This window comes from Urocitellus parryii, chromosome 4 (assembly GCF_045843805.1).
Source record: "Urocitellus parryii isolate mUroPar1 chromosome 4, mUroPar1.hap1, whole genome shotgun sequence".
NCBI classification, from domain to species: Eukaryota; Metazoa; Chordata; class Mammalia; order Rodentia; family Sciuridae; genus Urocitellus; species Urocitellus parryii.
Window position 1 is genome coordinate 189,132,171 of NC_135534.1, and position 19,586 is coordinate 189,151,756.

Sequence of the window (19,586 nt, forward strand, 5' to 3'; positions counted from 1 at the left end):
GTACAAAAGTGATAGTAAAGGGTTTTTAATTTTGTTTAATGTGATGATTGTATTGTAATTATGCAAACAAATTATTTCCTAGAGATGAATACTGATATGTGATCGTTGTGATGAGATGACATGCTACCAGGATTTACTTTAAAATGCTTCTCACACTCCCACCCCCAAAAAGGGGAGCAAGTAAAACACCATGGCAAAATGCTAGCAACTACTGAGTCTAGATGGTGGCTATATTGAGAGTTACAGTATGATTCTTCATTTTTGTGAATGTTTGAAAGTTCTAAGAAAAACATGCAAAAATCTTTTAACTTCTAAAAAATGCAACTCATTTAATGTGTAATTCAGTTGTTTTAATCCAAAATACTCTCTAATAACATAAATAAAACATTCTAAAATATATATGTTGTAAATACAATGGAATTTTGGAGAATCTATAGGTAACAATGTTCAAAAACACTTGTCTTCCAACAGACAACATGCAGAGAGACCAGCCACCTTTTATTGGAATATTGAAGAAGAATTAAAGAAATACTTTAACTGAAAGCTACCAGAAAACACTTGGAAAGATCAAAATATATTTATGTCCTTGGCTAAAAACCAAAACAGTCCCTCACATGAGAGACAGAATGAAACACCTTGTAAAATGCTGAAGGAACAGATTCCTTCCTTGCTGAAATCACAGGTGTGGGAGTTAAATACCTTGTTCTCAGTCACCTATTCTGCCTCTATTACCAGCCTTGGATTTGAACAAAGCCAAATCACACACTCAGATATTAAACTAACTACTGACCCCTCCATTAAAATGAAAACAGCCTGATACAAGTGGCACACGCACATAATCCCAGCTATTCAAGAGACTGAGGAAGATTGAAAGTTTGAGGCCAGCCTCAACCTCAGTGAGACTCTATCTCAAATTTAAAAATAAAAAGGGACGGGATTAGAGGTCAATTGGGAGAGCACCCCTATTCAATCCCAAGTAGTACCACCAAAAAAAATTTTAATTTTTTTAATCTAAATTCTATTTATTCAACCCACAACCTGATCAACCACAATTAAGGGAATGCTCAAGAGTTCTAGAAAGAGAACATGGCTACTGAGAGTAGCAACTTAAGTTTTTCAGTTTCCTATCCCATCCCATACCTTCAATGACCCCAAGACATGAACACATTAACTACACCTAGTGATGAACAGGTTTCCTGCCTTCAAACACATCCTTGGTGCTTCCTGTGGATAAGGAAGCTCTTTATCAGCTCAGTGTTTGGAAGAGCAGAACTGTAAGTCAGCAACATCCTGAGGCTTCTAGTCTAGTTTTGCCCTAGGATTCACCTAGCTTTGCAAGGTGCTTTCTCAGTAGGAGAAAACCATAATCCAGCTTGTAGCAGCAAAGCAGAGAATACAAACTTGTCCCACTTCAAAGCACAAGGCCTATCTTTCACTAACTGCACGGCAATCCCAGCAGGGGTGACAATGAAAGCTTTCTTCCTTATTATTGTTTGAAACAATTACAGGCTATTGGTTCATATTAATTAGTTTATGTCTAGTATTAGGCAGCCTTAACTAGAAAAATGTTTTTGTTATCAAATGAATGGAGAAATAAACAAAATCAAAAGCTTTTTCTTTTTTTAATTGTTGCTTTTACCTTGGAAAAGTATTTTCAGGACTTTCACACTTGAATGTGAGTGTATCTTTACACTCTAAAAGAATTCACTCTAAAACAGCGTATAAGTGCACATGCCGGACAATAGCAGGCTAAGATGTCTAAATGAACTTCTCATTACTTGCTGTCTAAGGAGATTCTGCATTTAAATAATTTTAACTTTCTCTGAACACTGCTAATGGAAGAGAAGACATCAGGCTTAGAGGCAAGGGCAAGCTAGCCTTGGACTACGATTTGTACAAATTCCATTGGAAGACTAACATATAATTGGGCTCATAAATAATCAGAGGATCCTGGAACAAGTGACCCAATGGCCTTCATCTCTCCTAAGCCACCTCTCCCAGCTTATTGCTGACTCCTTTAAAATCGGAAGTTCCCAACATGTGGCAACAATAATGAGACAACAACCATGGTTGACATTGATAGAGAATTTGTTCAGCAAAAATGTCAAAAATCAGAGCTTGAATCCAGATCTAAGATTCCAAAGCCTGGGTAACCAGTAAACAACATAGGCTTCTTTCAGATCAATATTATATTCCTTAATATAATATGCAAGGCCCTGCAAAATCTCCAGCTTTACAACCTAACTCATGACATTTACCAGTTTCTGTAAACACTCCATCCTGGCTAATTTCAAGCTACCAGTATGAAGAAAAACTGGCTCACAAAATTCTTAAAAACGTAACAATTGGCCCTTGTGGAGTAGCAGAGGTGGTTCTAGGGACATCACTGTTTACAACCCCATGCCCTACTATACTGTGAGCACCCTGAACCAAATTCTAAGTACTGCACCCGGTCTCACCTTGGGACATTTGACATCTGCACCTGCTCTTTCTTTCTCTTACTAAATTAATACATTCTTTCATTATCTCCCTTCAAGAAGTCTTGCCTGATCCTTTGAGTCCTTATTTTCTGGGTATTCTGCTTTACTCCTGAAACATCTCTACTTCCTGTCTCATGGCACTTGTGACACAGGGTTGTAATATTTTGTTCCCTAATCTGTGCATCTTCTACTATGTTTCTAAACTCCAGCAGGACAAAAGCCTTATTTATCTTATCTACCCTTGTATCCCCAGCCTGCTGTAGAGCTTGCTAAACAGGAACAGTTGCTAATATCATGGGCAGAGGTGCCAGAAACTATTCTAAGTTTTATACATGTTTTCTGAGATCATCTTTAAAACAACTCTCTGAGGTTGGCTCCATTACTGCTCTGCCCATTTTGTATATGAGCATATGGAGGAACCTTCAAGGGGTGAGCATCTTTCCCCATGACTAGGTCAGTAAATGCTGGAGGCAGGATTTTAACCCAGACAGTGTGACTAGAGGGCCATGTGCATCCTTCAAGAAGCCAGCGTTTTTTGACCATTTTTCTTTTCATTAGTGATCCTCTAGGAAAAAAATTTAATTAAATTTAAATTATCTTTAATGGAAAATTAAATACTAAACAGCATTTTGCTAGGTAGCACTAAGCTTTGGAGGAATTTTTCATCTCTCAAGATCCAAATTTGGCCCTCTTGGGGACAATATCATTCTATTGGAAATGTATGTGCTGAACTTTTCACTTTGGATTTAAATTTATGTACCATATGTTTGTCCCTAAAAACACATGGTATCATTTTACAGTTTTAATGATATCTTCCTATAAGAATTATTTGCATCTTTCTCTGCCCCCCATAAGGTTCCATAGGGCAATATAGCTATGTTGATAGCCTCATTTTTTTAACTAGAACATAGTATTTCAATCATATTTACATACCTGAATTTATTAAGTCCTTCCACTATTGAATATTCAGAAAGTTTTATACTTCTTGGTTTTTAACCAATTCTTCGATGAATATCTTTATGCATTCTTGCTTGATCTCACATGTGAGAGTTTTTATAGGGATGTGCAAAAGTATATAATTTTTATATCTATTGTCAAATTACCACCCTCCACCCCCAAGTGGCTGCACCAACTAATCTTCCCACAGAAAATTTATGAATACACATTTCCCCATGTGTTTATATTAAATATGGCCTTTTTCTGCCTTGGGTGGTGTTAAACATTCTAATTAAATGAGTCATTTGAAAGTATTTATATTACTCATCAGCTGATAGTAGTTTGTGTAACAGGAAAAGTGTGTGTAGACAGGTCGATGCTGTTGGAAATGCTGACAAATGACAGGGACATTGGTATGCTAAAATACCTAGACCAGGAAACCTGCTCTAGGGCCTACTCACTTCACATAAGGCTAAGGACAGTCATTACCTGAGAACAGCTGCACTGGACTTTGAAATGGTGATCTTGGGTAACAGGCACTAAATCTCTCTAGCCATTCTCTAAGACTCTCAAGCACCAAAAAAACTACTGAGGGTAAAGAAAACCAAACATCCAGGTCAATGGATGTTGAAAGGGCAATGATCCATTTATTAGAAAGACAAAAAGCTCATGATGGGGGTAGCACTAAAATGCTAGAAAAGAATACTAAAGCTGTGAAGTATAGCAAGGACTTGAGCCACATGATAAAATCCCAGGTCTTTGCGGGGAAAACACTTAAAGTAAATGAAGTAAAAATGTCCCTTTTTCCTCTCTCCCTCTTTTCACTCTTCTTTAAAAAGAACAGGCACCCTTACTCAAAATACATATGAGTTTCAATAGTCTGCAAAACACAGGAATAAAAGTGTGTATCATCAAGATTCAAATTTCAATCCACATGGCTCTTCCTTTTTTTCTTTAACCTTGGCCTAAAAATGATTTTCATAAATGATTCAGAGTGATGCCACACTCTGAAGAGTGAAGCTAAAAAAAGAAATCATGGGAAACTATACTCACCGAGCCCCTTCCATGTACCTTCCATATATTCTATCATTTAATCAGGTGAGGAACCTGAAACTGAGAAGGGCGGCATAGCTAAGGCCCTTAACCCAAAAATCCAAGGCCCAGGGATGTGAACTGAGGCGTGCTGACTCCAAGTCTGTTTCCCTATTGTACCACGCTGCTGCTGAGCCTAAACGAGTTTACTAAATACTCAGAGCAGGTTATCCAATAATCCAAACAAAGACAACGTCCCTGCTGTACCACTGCACTACCCTTTGGTGTACAGGAAAATTACCTTGACTACCATCCAAAAGTTTCTAGAACTGCATTTTATTTCCAAGTTCCTACAACAGGTCAGAGCAAAATAATAATTCTAAGAGGAAGACAACAGGGCAGCATTGCAAAACTTGATCCATTCTGAGTTATTTCATTAGCACCCTTACCCACCCCCACCCCCCAAAAAAAAGAAAGATAAAAGAAAGGGATAGCAGCAAAATTTACTACTCACTTGTCTTGATCTGGAGTCTGATGCCTAGAGTAACAGACATCCTAAAGCACTGAAAACCAAGGCCCCTGCAAACAGAGGCCAGCTTACTAACATCACTTGTTCATTGTTCCAGCTGCTTCCTGAACTAAATGGCACCTCACTCACAAAAGCACCATTATCCAAGCACCCACCAAATCATAAGAGATGCACACAATCTCTACAGTCGAACGCTCCTTCTGAAACTCAATTTAAATATTCATGAAAACTATGATCAGCTCAAATCTCTGCTAGTGTGAATTACTTACTTACCTGGGGCTGTGAAATCAGAGGGGTGGAAGTAGAGGCAGCAGCCATGACAGCTCTGCAGCGGTAGGTGGTGATCAGGCCCCAGTACTACAATGCCAAAGACAGAAGCCAATTCTTGTGGTCACTGATCAGATCAGGGTCATGCTAGGAGACACTGTGAACCTAGAAAGAGACAGGAAAAGTCACAATTAGTGCAAGAGGACTGGTGCAAGGAGTGAAGTACCATTGGCTACAGGAAGTAAAAATCTATACACCAAGTGCCAAATACTACAGCAAGAAACACAGGAATCCAATAGGAAAACTCCAATATCTAAAAGCCATGACTTCTGTATCATTTGTCCTAGTGATATTAAGTGGATGTATTTTCAAAAGTTTAAATTTAACTTTTCATAACAACTAGAAGTTCTGGGGAGGTAGTTCCAAGCTAGAGAGATGATGAGGAGGAGAAGCCATCCAGTCATTAAACAACAAACTAGAAAGAAAAAAAAATGATCCCCATTTGAGAGCTGATAGTTTATATACAAAGGGTAAAGAGAAAAAAACATCAAGTGGTTAGACTATACCCATTTACAGATGAAAAAATAATTGAAGCTCAGAGAAGAGAAGGGACCAAATAATTGAACATTTTATTTAGTTCACAGAAGAGCCAGAACTAGAGCAAAAACAACCCCAATTCCCAGTCTGGCATGAAAAGTAAGAAAGTCAATGTGATCCCTGTTTATGTTTCCTCAAACAACTTGGTCACCATGTCCAAGATTTAAGACAGGCAAGACACCCAGTGTCAAGGAATAGAGCACACACTTCCATATGTGTGAGGAAGAAGAATTCCTACAGTCCTGACATACTCCAGGAGAAGATGCACAATAAGCACAAAATACAACAAAATTTTCTCTCCTTAATATGTTCACTAAGAAAACTTAGAAAGATGCTAAGTTCCCAGCAGGAGAGCATGGCCCCAGTTCTATTAAAACACTGAGATGATAGTTTCAATGTTGCAATTAGTTCAGAAGGGGAATTTTTTTCATCTTAAGAAATTAAGAAAATTCTTTCACTTTTTAAAAAAATTCATTTTTAGATGGTTTTCATCCCATCTAGTAATCTCCTATCTCCTTTTTTTTTAGCACTCCAAGATATTTATGGAACATCTGCAGGAAACTAGGGACATAATGAAAAAGACCTAGTCAGCTCCTGCTGTAAACATATAGTTCCACTAACATGCAGGGTGATGCCTGAAATACTTCTAAACTCTAAGAGAATGATACTTTTCAAAATAGTAAAAGTAAACTGGAGTTCATATGACCCAAGTCTTCTGTAGAAGGAATAGTGAAGTTGGACAGTTAATATGAGTCCTCTGACCCCAAATCCTCTGGTGCTACTCTAGATTAGCTCAATGATACCAGACAAGTCACAAGCTCAGAAGAGCTGCTTTTGTTAAAAATGACCTAGATTTCACAGCAACTTCTATGAACTCTTAAATTTTATTTTATTCTGTCTTCATGTATTAATCCTTCAAGTTATAGGTTCAATCACTTTAAGCTTTAATTGTTTTGAACTGTGGAAACTTCCTATGCTCTTCTGTTAAAGTGATAATTTTTATTAAAAAGTAAATTATAAATCTCTCAAGCTATTTTAGCAGGACAATCAACACTGAATTCTATAGCTGCTCTGAGACAATACTGACATCCTTAGTCCTCCTTTTTAGAGGGAATAAAAGACCTGTTGTGTATCAGACTGTGAATTTAAATGAACAGCCCAGGAAACAGGGTATGTATACAGAAATGCCTTTCTTTATTCATGAGGCTTCCAGAGTGATAAGCCTACCCCAAGGGAATTACAAGACCCCATCATGCACTGCTTTACACTGAACATATTCTTAGAGTCAATTTGTGCTAATCCCTTTTTTGTTTCTCTTTTCTCCTCCTTAGGTATTTACACTTCACATTGCCTTGCTTTATGCTGAGATGGACATATGAATACATAAATATATCATGATAGCCAAAAAAAAAGCAAGCAATATTCCACCCTTAAACAATCATACTATATTCTTGGTTCCAATTCATTTCAGTCAATCTCGGTCAATCAATATAACCTGAAGATATTTAGATACTTTCAATATTCACAGTGTAGAGAACTATTCAAAGGGCAAAACAGAGACCTGGCCTATAACAAGGAAAGAATATGGCCCACTAAACCAATATGTTCTATGGCATCACTGCTGATAGTCAACAAGAGAAAGACTGGGGTTCAGTGAGAGCCCATGGGACACTGAATTCTGGAGCAGTCATAGCACGTAGAGTCCAAGGCAGACACTGTTAGCTCACTTCAGAGGACACATTGAGGCTTTGAAGTGTTGTGCGACATACTTACAACCACACAAGCAGGAATGAAGAGAGCTGAGACCTAAGCCAGGATTGACTCTAAGTCCCAGCCCCTTTCAAATACACCAACCCTCCAAGTGAATGAGAATTAAGAGGAGATAAAAAAAATGCACAGAATATCTTAAAGGAAAAACTTCAGAGAGTCCTGCAGAAGGCAAGATGGAAGTTAGGTAGCCTGTGGAGTGACCCTGTGACACAGAACCCTGGGCTTCTCTCCACTATATAAAACTCTGTGCCCCTTATTTCATGTTTCATATACTTGAGATGCCTAATCAGATTTTCAATTCATATTTTTAGAAAGAAAATAAGATGTAAAATTAACTTCTTTCCCATAAAGTATTTGAGATCTGTCTAGTTTCAAGACTTTTGTTGAACTCGTTAGCACATTACAAGCACTCTTTATAAAACAGTGCATGATTACTTGACTCTGCCAAAAAGTAAGGGCGAAACAACATTAAAGATATAAACCAGTGTTCTCTTGGGAATAATGTCCTAAAATTATCACGTATCTATTTGCCAACTTATTCATAAAACTGCCCAAATCATGGAAAAACGAGGTATGTCCTAAGTAAAAATGCCCCTATCTAGCAGGGGAAGTTGGTTCACTTTGACATACTAGACCCTCCCACCTGACCAAAATCCCATGGTCAACTATGGAGTTGACCAAGAACTTTTAAAGAAAAATACCCTTCTTTTAACTCTTCCAAGTACTTGAATACCAGTCCCATCTTTCTTCCAACCTACCATCAACCTGACTACATTTCCTTTGCATGAGCTCCTAAGCTGTGTTCTAGCTACTGAAAACCACAAAGTAGTGTGGGTTTTCCCCACTGACATCAGTTTCTTCAGCTGCCCTTGGGTCATGACTTTTGTTCCTTCTTTCCTTCCCTAGTTGTCTCCATTTTCCATTAGGCATTTTTCTGATCTATATAACTCTTCTCAAAACTATAAACTACCTCTCTAATATCACTTACTTTGAAAAGATGAGTTTTGTCATCTCTTCACTGGATTATCCATCCTTACAGTCATTGATTATGTAATATGCAATATGAATTACCCCTACAATTTAAATCATATGCATAAAATACAAACATAAAAATTCATAGAAACAGAAAGTAGAGATAGAGGTACAAGGGCTGGGAGGAGGGAAGAATGGAGCATTAGTGTTTCATAGAGAGCTTCAATTTAGGATGATGGAAATGTTCTAAAGATGGAAAGTAGTGAGGGCTGGGGTTGTAGCTCAGTGGTAGAGTGCTTGCCTAGCACATGTGAGGCACTGAGTTCGATTCTCAACACTGCATATAAATAAACAAACAAATAAAGGTCCATCAACAACTAACTAAATAAATATATGGAAAAAATCTTTACCTTTAAAAAAGTGGAAAGTAGTGATGTTTATATAACAATGTGAATGTAATTAATTGCTACTGAATTGTACACTTAAAAATGTTCAAAAGAGGTAAGTTTTATGTTACATTTATTTTACCATTAAAATTTTAAAAAAGGGAGGGGTTAAGAACATAAGCACTAAGGAATGATGTGAAACTATTTCTTATATAAAGAAGCATAGTATAGTATTATATCTAGACTATCATTTAAAAATGAAAAATATATGCAAATGAAATGAAATAGCAAGGATAATGCAAATGACAAGTATAATTTTAGAAAAAATATAATTTCTAAATAAGAAAACTATGCAAATAATCATTCCTCTGTGACAGGTTACCAGAGAAATGATCACCTGGATGTAAGAATAGGAAATATCTGAATCAGTCACAAAAACTACCCCTGGATTGATCCTAATTATTGCTTAAATCTCCAAAATTATGTACTGGAAAGGAACACTGGGGGAGGTCTACAAAAGAACAAGGCACCATTCCCCCTTCATGTGAAACTGGAACTGCATATACAGAGAATAAGCAAATGAAAACTCCACAGACCTGGAAGGATGCCCTCAATACAGAGGGACAAGGCCTAAAGGGGACTAAGCCAGGAGAAAGCTGGAGAACATGTAAAATGCACTACCTCTTTAAAAAGTGCTCCTGGCTCCAGAAGCCAGCCAAGTGAGTACTCTCTGGCTGCATTCACTTCTGATTTACATAGGGCCATGAAGACTGCCCCAGAACACGTGAGAAAAAAGGAATGCTACTAGCTGGCTTCTGAGGACAGCAGCCATGCCAAGTGACAATGCCCTTGCTAATTACTGAGTGCCACACCAAATACCTAAGAGAAAGTCTCTGGTTTGAGGCAAACTTCCATTTGATTACTTATGGAGCCAATGCTGGCTTCCTCCCAGGCCTCACAAGAAGATGAATTTCTAGTTGGTAAATTAAACTACTACAAACCTTAACCTTTTTCCTTCTTCTGGATTTCAGTCAAGCAATGACTCATAGAAGTGTTTGAAAAAAACAGAGTGCAATACCTGAGACTGAATATGCATAACATTTGGTCTCCAAGGATAAGCAACAGAGAAAAACACAAATTTACCAGGCCAATAAGACATATAATTATAGGTCAAAATAACAGAAGACTCTAGAATCACAGCAAATATTTACTTGAGAAATAAGTGTACTACTTATTTCTCAAGTAAATATACTTAAAAGGGAAAACTTCAGAAAATTTCTAGCTCATGGTCTTAAAGTTGCTGAGGACATAGTAGCATCTTCCATGGTACAGGTGGTTGTGGAAAGAGATGCAAGATCAAAAAAGAGTATGCATTAACCAAAAAGAGGAAAAGAAAAGAAATCTGACTTATGGGCTTGAATGAAGGCAATCGATAAAGCAGAAAATAAACTAGTAGAGCAGAAGACAATGCAGAGCTCCCATGTGGGAAAATGCTACATGGGCAAAGACTTAACAGACTCCAAAACAAAGAGAAAAGATGAACAAAAAGTACTAAAGGAAGAAAGGAAACATCATCATTGGAAACAGGAAAGGGTAAGTTTATCCCAGTTTTAGAAAGCTGTTACACCAATACACAATTTAAGTCAAACAGGAATTTTTCAGACTTGAAATTTCTATATCATTCTGCAGAGGACTTAACAATCTGGCAAAAACAAGCAGAAAAAAACCTCTGTCCCCCAAACCTGGAAAATAAAAAAAAAATGAGATATAAGCAAGTTATAACTATAACTTAGTTTTCTTAGCAAAATAACATCTGATACCCGACTTACATCATCTAAGGCGTTACAGAAGATTTTTCTTTCTGGAATCTGAGCAAATGAAAATACTCAATAATAGTAACAACAAGAAAGAGATACTGCACTCACTGAAACAAAAACAGCAAGCTTAAAAAACAATGATTCAAAACTCAGAAGGACTGGAATATAAATCTTTAAAGGTGCCCAAAGTATAAAACAAAAAACAAAGTAAAGGAAAATAACTAGCCAAGACCATCTAAGAATCTAATAGGTGAAATTGCAGAATGAAGGAGTAAAGGAAACAGAAGGAAAAAAAATATCAAATAACTCAAAATGTTTTCTAAAATGGAAGGCCATACATTTGTAGAGCATTAGGGTCCACTGACACCCATCTGCACATCCACCTAGCACATCCTCCATCACTGTGAGTTTTTTCCTTTTAACTCTGAGCATTTCAAAAAATCCTGTGAGATAACAAATGATTTGAAATCAGAAAATTTTTGATCTTCTCAATAGCAAGCCTGGAAACCAGAACATAATGGAGAAATGATGAAGAAAGTAATTTACAACCTGGAATTCTACTGGAAGACGTTCCTTGGGAAGAATGACAAGGAAAAGGTAGTCATAGGAATCCAACACAGGAAAAAGGCCAAGGGAATTCCTGGAATATGTGAAGGGAGATCCCTGGCTGGTAGGTAAGGAGACTCAAAAGGTACCCCTGACAGAATAACTGTCCATCTGGATCTACTAAGAGCAGATTTCTACAACTAAAAGAGTTTGGGATTTAATGAGAAATAAGTACATAGAAAACTAAGCGAATATTTAAAAACAATGAAAAGGAAGGGAGCGCAGACAAGAATAGGAAGGACAGTGGAATGAATCTGACATAACTTTCCTATGTCCATATATGAATACACCATGGTGAACCTCCACATCATGCACAACCATAAGACTTGGATCCTAATTAGAAGAAGATATACTCCATGTTTGTATAAATATGTCAAAATACACTCTACTGTCATGTATATCTAAAAAAGAACAAATACAATTTAAAAAATAAATAAAAGGAGAACAGAAAGTTTTCAGAAAAGGAAAAGAACTCATAAACTTCAACTTGGCTCAGGTGTGAATGCCATTAACAAGCTCATCATCACACTAAAAATGAAGACTGGCAAAGTCACAGCCACATGATGAGGTGTGGGATAAGAATAGACGTAATGGCACATCTAACCTATGGAAAATCTATTAATATTTACAACTTATAAACCAAAAAGGAGAAGCAAAAACCTGAACATTCCAAAATACATACTTATTTCAAAGCAACATATTATACGCAATTCAAAAAAATTCTTTAATAAAGCAAAAATCATAGAGGTTTGATGAAAATACCAATCAAGGCAGCTAACTCAACTGAAAATGGTAGCTCCAGTGAAGGCAAAATGTTAAGAAAGGAATAGAGTTCCTTTTTCTGAGCAAGTCTCATGAAGCTATTTGACATTTTCAAATTTATGACTTAAAAAAAAAGACCATCACTGCTAAAACAAAAAAATTTAAGCTAGTAAAAACAGAAGTGCCACACAAGTGTATTCAACTTGATGCTATGGAAGGCTAGTTTTGGGGGGAAAAAAAGCACATTTTTTAAAACAATGAAATATATTGGGTTGATTAGAAATTATGAATATATGGCACAGAAAATGAAGATTCGATATAAGAAAAACTGGCATACTTAAAAAGAACAAAAGAAACAAATTAATTACCAATGAAAGTAAACTTTTCTAACTCCAACCTCAGAAACAAACAACAAAAAAGCCCCAAATAATCTAATTAAAGAATGGGCAAGACTTGAGTAGACATTTTTTCAAAGATCTACAAATGACCAGCAAACATGAAGTAAAGCTCCATGTCACTGATAATCAGGGAAATGCAAAATAGATATCACTTCATGTTGATTAGGATGGCCATCACACACAAAAAAAGAAAAAGAAACAATATAAAATAATTGTTGGTGAGAATTTGAAGAAATTGAAACCCCTGTGCACTATTGGTGGGACGATAAAATGGTACAGTCATTGTGGAAAACAGTATGGAGTGCCTCAAAAATGAAAAATAGAACTACCATAGGCTCCAGAAATCCTACTATCCCACTCCTGGATATATTTCGAAAAGAATTAAAAATGGGATCTCAAAAAATTATTTTTACACCCTTTTCATGGAACATTATTTACAATACTCAAAAGACAGAAGGAAACTCAAGTATGCAATGAACACACAAAGAAAACGTGGTATATACATACTGTAGAATATTATTCAGACATTAAAAAGAAGAAAATCCTGACATATGCTATAACATGGATGAACCTTCAGGAAATTTTGCTAAATGATGTAAGCCAGACACAAAAACAACAAATATTATACAATTCTAGTTATATGGTACCTACAAAAATCAAATTCATAGACACAGAAAATCCAAAAGTGGTTGCCAGGGACTGAGAGAGGATGGTAGAATGGGAATTCTTTTAATGGGCATCTTAGAAAGTTTCCACTTTCTAAGATGAAAAGTATTCTAGAGATGGGATTCATGCTAATGATTTGAATGTGTCCCTCAAAAGTTCATGTATTGGAGACTTAATACTGAGATTCATATGTACTTGGAGGTGGGATTTTTCGGAAGGAATTAGGAGTAGATGAGGTCATGAGGCACTAGTGGCTGTATTTTTTTCCATATTTTGTTATTGGTGCATTATAATTGTACATAATGGTGGGATTCTGTTTATATATTTGTACATGCACACAATTTAACAATATAATTTGACTAATATAATTACCCACTATTCCCCTTACTAGTGGCATTATAAGAAGAGAGAGGCCCACACAGTCACACTTGCTCTTACCTCACCATGTGATGCCCTCTGCCATTCTATCATGCAGTCAGAAGGCCGGCATCAGATGCTCATACCTTGATGTTGAACTTTGCAGCCTACAAACCATGAGCCAAATAAACCTCTGGAGTTTTTGCTTTTTTAATATTTAATTGATTTTATTTTTAAATACATGACAGTGGAATGCATTACAATTCTTATTACACATATAGAGCACAATTTTTCATACCTCTGTTTATATATAAAGTATGTTCACACCAATTCATGTCTTCATACATGTACTTGGGATAATGATGTCCATCACATTTCATCATCCTTGCTAATCCCCTGCTCCCTCTCTTTCCCTCCCATCCCTCTGCCCTATCTAGAATTCATCAATTCCTCCCATGTTCCCCTTCCCTCCTTATATCAGAGAAAACATCGGCATTTGTTTTTGGGGGGATTGGCTTACTTCACTTAGCATTATCTTCTCCAATGCCATCCATTTACCTGCAAATGCCATGATTTCATTCTCTTTTATTGCTGAGTAAAATTCCATTGTGTATATATATATGCCACATTTTTTTTATCCATTCATCCACTGAAGGCATCTAGTTTGGCTCCACAGTTCAGCTATTGTGAACTGTGCTTCTAGAAACATTGATGTGGCTGTGTCCCTATAGTATGCTGTTTTTAAGTCCTTTGGGTATAGACTGGGTTATTTGTTTTTTTGGTGCTTAGCTTTTTGAGTTCTTTTTATACCCTAGAGATTAGTGCTCTATCTGATGTGTGAGGGGTAAAAATTTGCTCTCAAGATGTAGGTTCTCTATTCTCCTCACAGATTATTTCTTCTGCTGAGAAGAAACTTTTTAGTTTGAGGCCATCCCATTTATGGATTCTTGGTTATAATTCTTGTGTTACAGGAGTCTTATTAATGAAGTTGGGGTCTAATCCCACATGATGAAAATTAGGGCCTACTTTTTCTTCTATTAGACGCATAGTCTCTGGTTTAATTCCTAGGTCTTTGGTCTACTTTGAGTTTTGTGCATGGTTAGAGATAGGGATTTAATTTCATTTTGTTGCATATGTATTTCCAGTTTTCCCAGCATCATTTGTTGAAGAGGCTATCTTTTCTCCAATGCATGATCCAGAATAGCTAAAGCAATCCTTAGCAGGAAGAGTGAAGCAAGTGGCACCACAATGCTAGACCTTAAACTATACTACAGAGCAACGGTAACAAAAACAGCATGGTATTGGCACCAAAACAGACTGGTAGACCAATGATACAGAATAGAGGACACAGAGATAACCCACAAAAATCACAATTACCTTATAAACCTCTGGGGGTTTTTGTTTGTTTGTTTTTTAGAGAGAGAGAGAGAGAGAGAGAGAGAGAAAGAGAGAGAGAGAGAGAGAGAGAGAGAGAGAGAGAGAGAAGAGAGAGAGAGAATTTTTTAATATTTTATTTTTCAGTTTTTGGTGGACACAACATCTTTATTTTTATGTGGTGCTGAGGTTCAAACCCAGCACCCCGCGCATGCCAGGCAAGTGCATTACCGCTTGAGCCACATTATAATTTACCTAGCCTCCAGAATTTTGTTATAGCAACAGAAGACAGATGAAGATACTGCACAACAATGTGAATGTACTTAGCATTACTGAACTGTATAGGTAGATTGTTAAGAGTACAGACTTCATATGTAATTTACCACAACTTAAAAAAAATTCTGCAGCTTCTAGGAAAAATATTAAACAAATGATCTACAGTTGAAACATATGTCTAAGTCACTGAAATTTTATAGGAAAACAAAATCAAGTAGGGCAAAAAATCAAATTTCAAGGTAAAAACAACTGAGCCAGACATAGCTCTCATTCAGCAATAACAATAAAGACAAAGGACTATTTTCAGGACTCTATCAGAAATATGGAATAACTCAAAAAATCTCCATTCAAGTAACTGCTATTACTTGTAATTGCAACAAATAGACACTTCTAATTATAATTTGGTTATATTTCACCCTGAAAAATCTACTTGACGTCACAATGCAGCTATACATATGACAAACCACAATAATATGCTCAATACTGCTTCAGCATGGACAGCCTGTCAGTCCATGTAAACACAGGATAACTGTGATGATAATGGTGACAAAAAAAATGCAGTTATAACTGCCCAAAAGAGCTATACAATGGAAATACATAGCTGATGAGTGGAAAATCATAAGAGGAGAAAATTCTTTACATTTTGAGAAAGGAGCTAATAAATACTTCTTATTTTTAAAGTTGATAAAAATAACAATTTCAGCTTTAGAGTAGCAAAAGGGAAGGAAAGAGGAAAACAGGATGACCAAGGAACAACCACACTAACCTTTTTACCTAGGCTACCATTCTTACCAGAGTTGCCTGTACCACTAGAGAGGCAAATGGCCCAGCTGGGATGTGATCAGAGTCCATTTGCTTCACATGCAGTGTTAGAATAAGGAAATTGGAAAAGCACTGGAGAAATCAATTAAGTTTTTCATGTTTTTATTTGTTTATTTATTTATTTCTTACATACAACACAATAGAGGAGTGCATTACATTCATAATTTTTTTGCATTGCAATTCTTAATACACCTTTATACCACAATTTATCAAATCTCTGTGCCCACTCAAGAAGACAAGTATTCCATGTTAACTCTTTCCATGTATCTCTCCAGCTACTCATTCCAAGCTTTTACTTTACATTTGTCCTAAAAGTTAATCTTTCTTTCCATATGGCACAAAGCTGATGCATTCAAGGGAAGGAACATGCCAGCCCACCCTGTTAATGGGGACTGCAGAAAAGAGAAATACACTTAACGAGTCTGCACTATTTTACAAGTCTTTTATCAGTTCACACTCCCATATTCTACAAACTGCAGAAATAAGTCAAAAATTATACAAATAAACTCCCTGTCCTGATTTCAAGACTGGATAGACAAGCATACAGTTTTCATTTCAGAAGCATTCCTGATGGAAAGAAATGCTGTTTCAAAACTCATAAAAATAACAAGGAATGGTAAGACACGATTTATAGAAAAATCTCAGAACAGTAGTCACTAAAAAGGCAAATGAAGTATTGCCCAAACCCTGCTTACAGTCTCAGGGCCAAGCTACTTTGTGTTATTATGCTTAGAAAATGGGGAGAATCTCTCCTTGAACAATAAGATCAAGAATTGGGTAGAACTGTAGATTTTTGAGTTAAATAAAAAATGAAGTCAAGCAAGTATGATAAGTCATGAAGGAAGAAAGCAAAAAAAGAAGGAATTGGATCAATATTTTAATGGGAATAAAGGAATGGAAGTCCATAAAGAAGACTGAGAAGATCCTCTTGGAAAGTAGAAAAAAAAAAAAAAAAAAAAACAGAATTCGTCTCTGAGTAAGAAATAGGCTTAATCCTACCCTGTTTCTTTCCATAGCCTGAAGTCACAATGTCTAAACACCTGATCTTCTTAGTCTTAGCAAGCCATGACTCTCAGCCATTTTGCACAGGGATGAAGAGCAATAGAAGGATGGATGCATTTAGGACTTCCCCTTAAGGTAGGAGGCACACTAAAGGACACAGTGGATTCATGTCTACTGTGGCATGTTTGAGATAGGAGCCGCTGAGCCAAGTTGGGGGTGATTTCAGTCCAAAGTTTTCAAGACAAGAAGAATTACAACCTCTATAACCAAGCCTCAGACAAGATAGACTTTTCCAACCATAGCAGACAGAGGACTCTAGGAAAACGCCTCATTCTAAGAGTATGCTAAGAGTATATGCATGTCTAACATCAGAAGTAGTTGTTGAATAGCCAAAAATAGAAGGGAAATTAATATGTATATGTATATTCATATTGGTATAAGTGGCAGGAAGGGAAAGAGGAAAGAAGAGAGACCACATGGGGATGGGAACAAAGTGTCGAAACAGCTAGTCAGAATATAGAAGTCTGTGGCTGTGGCAGGAACAGTGATTCAGCCCAGAATAACAGTATTTCAACAACAGAGGGTTCTGTTGACATAGGCATCTTCCATTATTTAGGGAGTTTAAAATTCATTTTTCAAGTAGTTTCAAATTAAAGTACCTTTGATGGAATGCATCAAAATCAATTCTGAGTGAATAAATAGTGATTTTAAAACTGTACCTCAACATTAGAAAGTTATATTTGAAAGACAGTTTTCTGATGGGTTTAAACATAATGTAGTTTCCTAGGTACTCAAAATATCTGTGGTGCAATGCATTTGTTATAATCTTCCTACAATACATTATGGATTTGTGTGTGCGCGCGCGTGTGTGTGTGTGCACGCGCGCACACATGTGTGTCTATGATTGCATCAAGATCCTAAAATGTATGCTGAATCAGAAGCTATATAACTCCACATTATACTATAAAACTATTATTAAGAGCAAAGATTTTTCTCCAAGGATATTTAATGCAAAATTGCATGCAAGCGGAAAATTGTAGAACTAAACTTAACATCCACTAATGTGGTACTTGTCAACTGAGTTATTAAAATGAGCTATTGTTTATTTACATGCAATTCAATTTTACATAGCCAATAAAATTAAACTGTGTTTAAATATTTATCTCCTATTTAGGAGAACATACACATAGAGAAAGATGATAATATATACATATATTTGAGGTGGTATGGGCAATTTAATTTTCTGCCAAAAAAGAATGTACAGGGCTAAGATGAAGTAATATAAACTAGATATACCTGTCTAAATACACAAAAAATAGTAAGATAAAATATACAAAGAACTAGACATTGGGCAACACAGGCCAATGATCCCTGAGAGGTGGGAAAAGAAAGATGGGCTCTGTGACTGCCCTAGCTTCCTGCCTCAGGAGTGCCCAGGCCATAGGCCAGGGGAAATGTAGACAGAACTCAGGAAACTTAGGTGAAAAGACAGATTTGAGAATCCCAGAATTTTAAGGAAGCTGCAGCTCACATACTAGAGTACCAGAGAGGAGACATAAATGCAGAAAACTCCAAAAATATGCCAAGTATCTTCTTTGAACACATGTGAGAAAACAGAGACCAGGGAAATATCAACTTGAAAGAATGACAAGGAACGGTACCTGATGCTCACACAGAGCTGGGAATCAGTCTCTGTTCCCATCTGCAGGACCAGAAAACCTCATAATTCATGGGACATTGAGTAGGGTACTCAAAAGCATGTTGCCTAAGCAGTGGGAAACAATTAGCCCTAGACTAAACATTGACCTGATCATGCCTAACAAATCATAAAAGCAAGACATAAAAAAGCAAATTGTTTCCAAGTAATTAACTGTAACTTAGAATAAAGCTTGAGATTATTTATATGAACATAAAAATATCAGCATTCAATAGGGTAAAATTCACACAGTCTGGCATCCAATCAATGATTACTGCTCATACAAAGAAGCAGGGAAATAAGACCCACAATGTCGAAAAAAATCACTTAGTTGAAACAGACCCCAACAGATACACAGGCATTAGAAATGACTAGGCACATTAAAATTTATTACAAGTATATTCCAAGCATTCAAAAAATTAAGGAGATATGTAAAAGACATTAAAAAAAAACAAATCAAACTTCTGGAGACAAAAATACAATGTACAATATAAAGAAAACATAAACATTGGATGAGATTAACATAAAATTTGACATTGCAGAAGAAAAGACTAATGATATAGTAAAAATAGATACTACCCAAAATTAACATTAAAAGAAAAAAGAAGACGACAAGATAGAATATTAGTAAACTACAGGAAAATTTCAAGTGGACTACTTAGATCTTTTCCTAAAGTAAAGAGGAAAACAGAAAAAATTGAAATATAAAGAATAAAATTTCCAAATTTCATTAAAACTATAAACTCACAGATTCAACATGCTCAATGAACCACAAGCACAAGAAACATCACAAAATGGTAAAGAGAAATCTTAAATTCACCAAATGAAAGAAAAAGACATG

General features: G+C 36.3%; 1 protein-coding gene across 4 annotated transcripts in view; it reads right to left on the bottom strand.

Annotated features, from left to right (window-relative positions):
* Lpar1 (lysophosphatidic acid receptor 1) overlaps window positions 1-19,586 on the bottom strand; it is a 160,026-nt gene that overhangs the window by 61,214 nt on the left and 79,226 nt on the right. For all 4 annotated transcript variants that reach the window (XM_077797953.1, XM_026391137.2, XM_026391136.2 and 1 more), the window contains exon 2: window positions 5,251-5,409. In XM_077797953.1, the coding sequence (XP_077654079.1) occupies window positions 5,251-5,295 (45 nt within the window). In that variant the 5' untranslated portion in view covers window positions 5,296-5,409. The remainder of the gene's footprint in view (window positions 1-5,250; window positions 5,410-19,586) is intronic.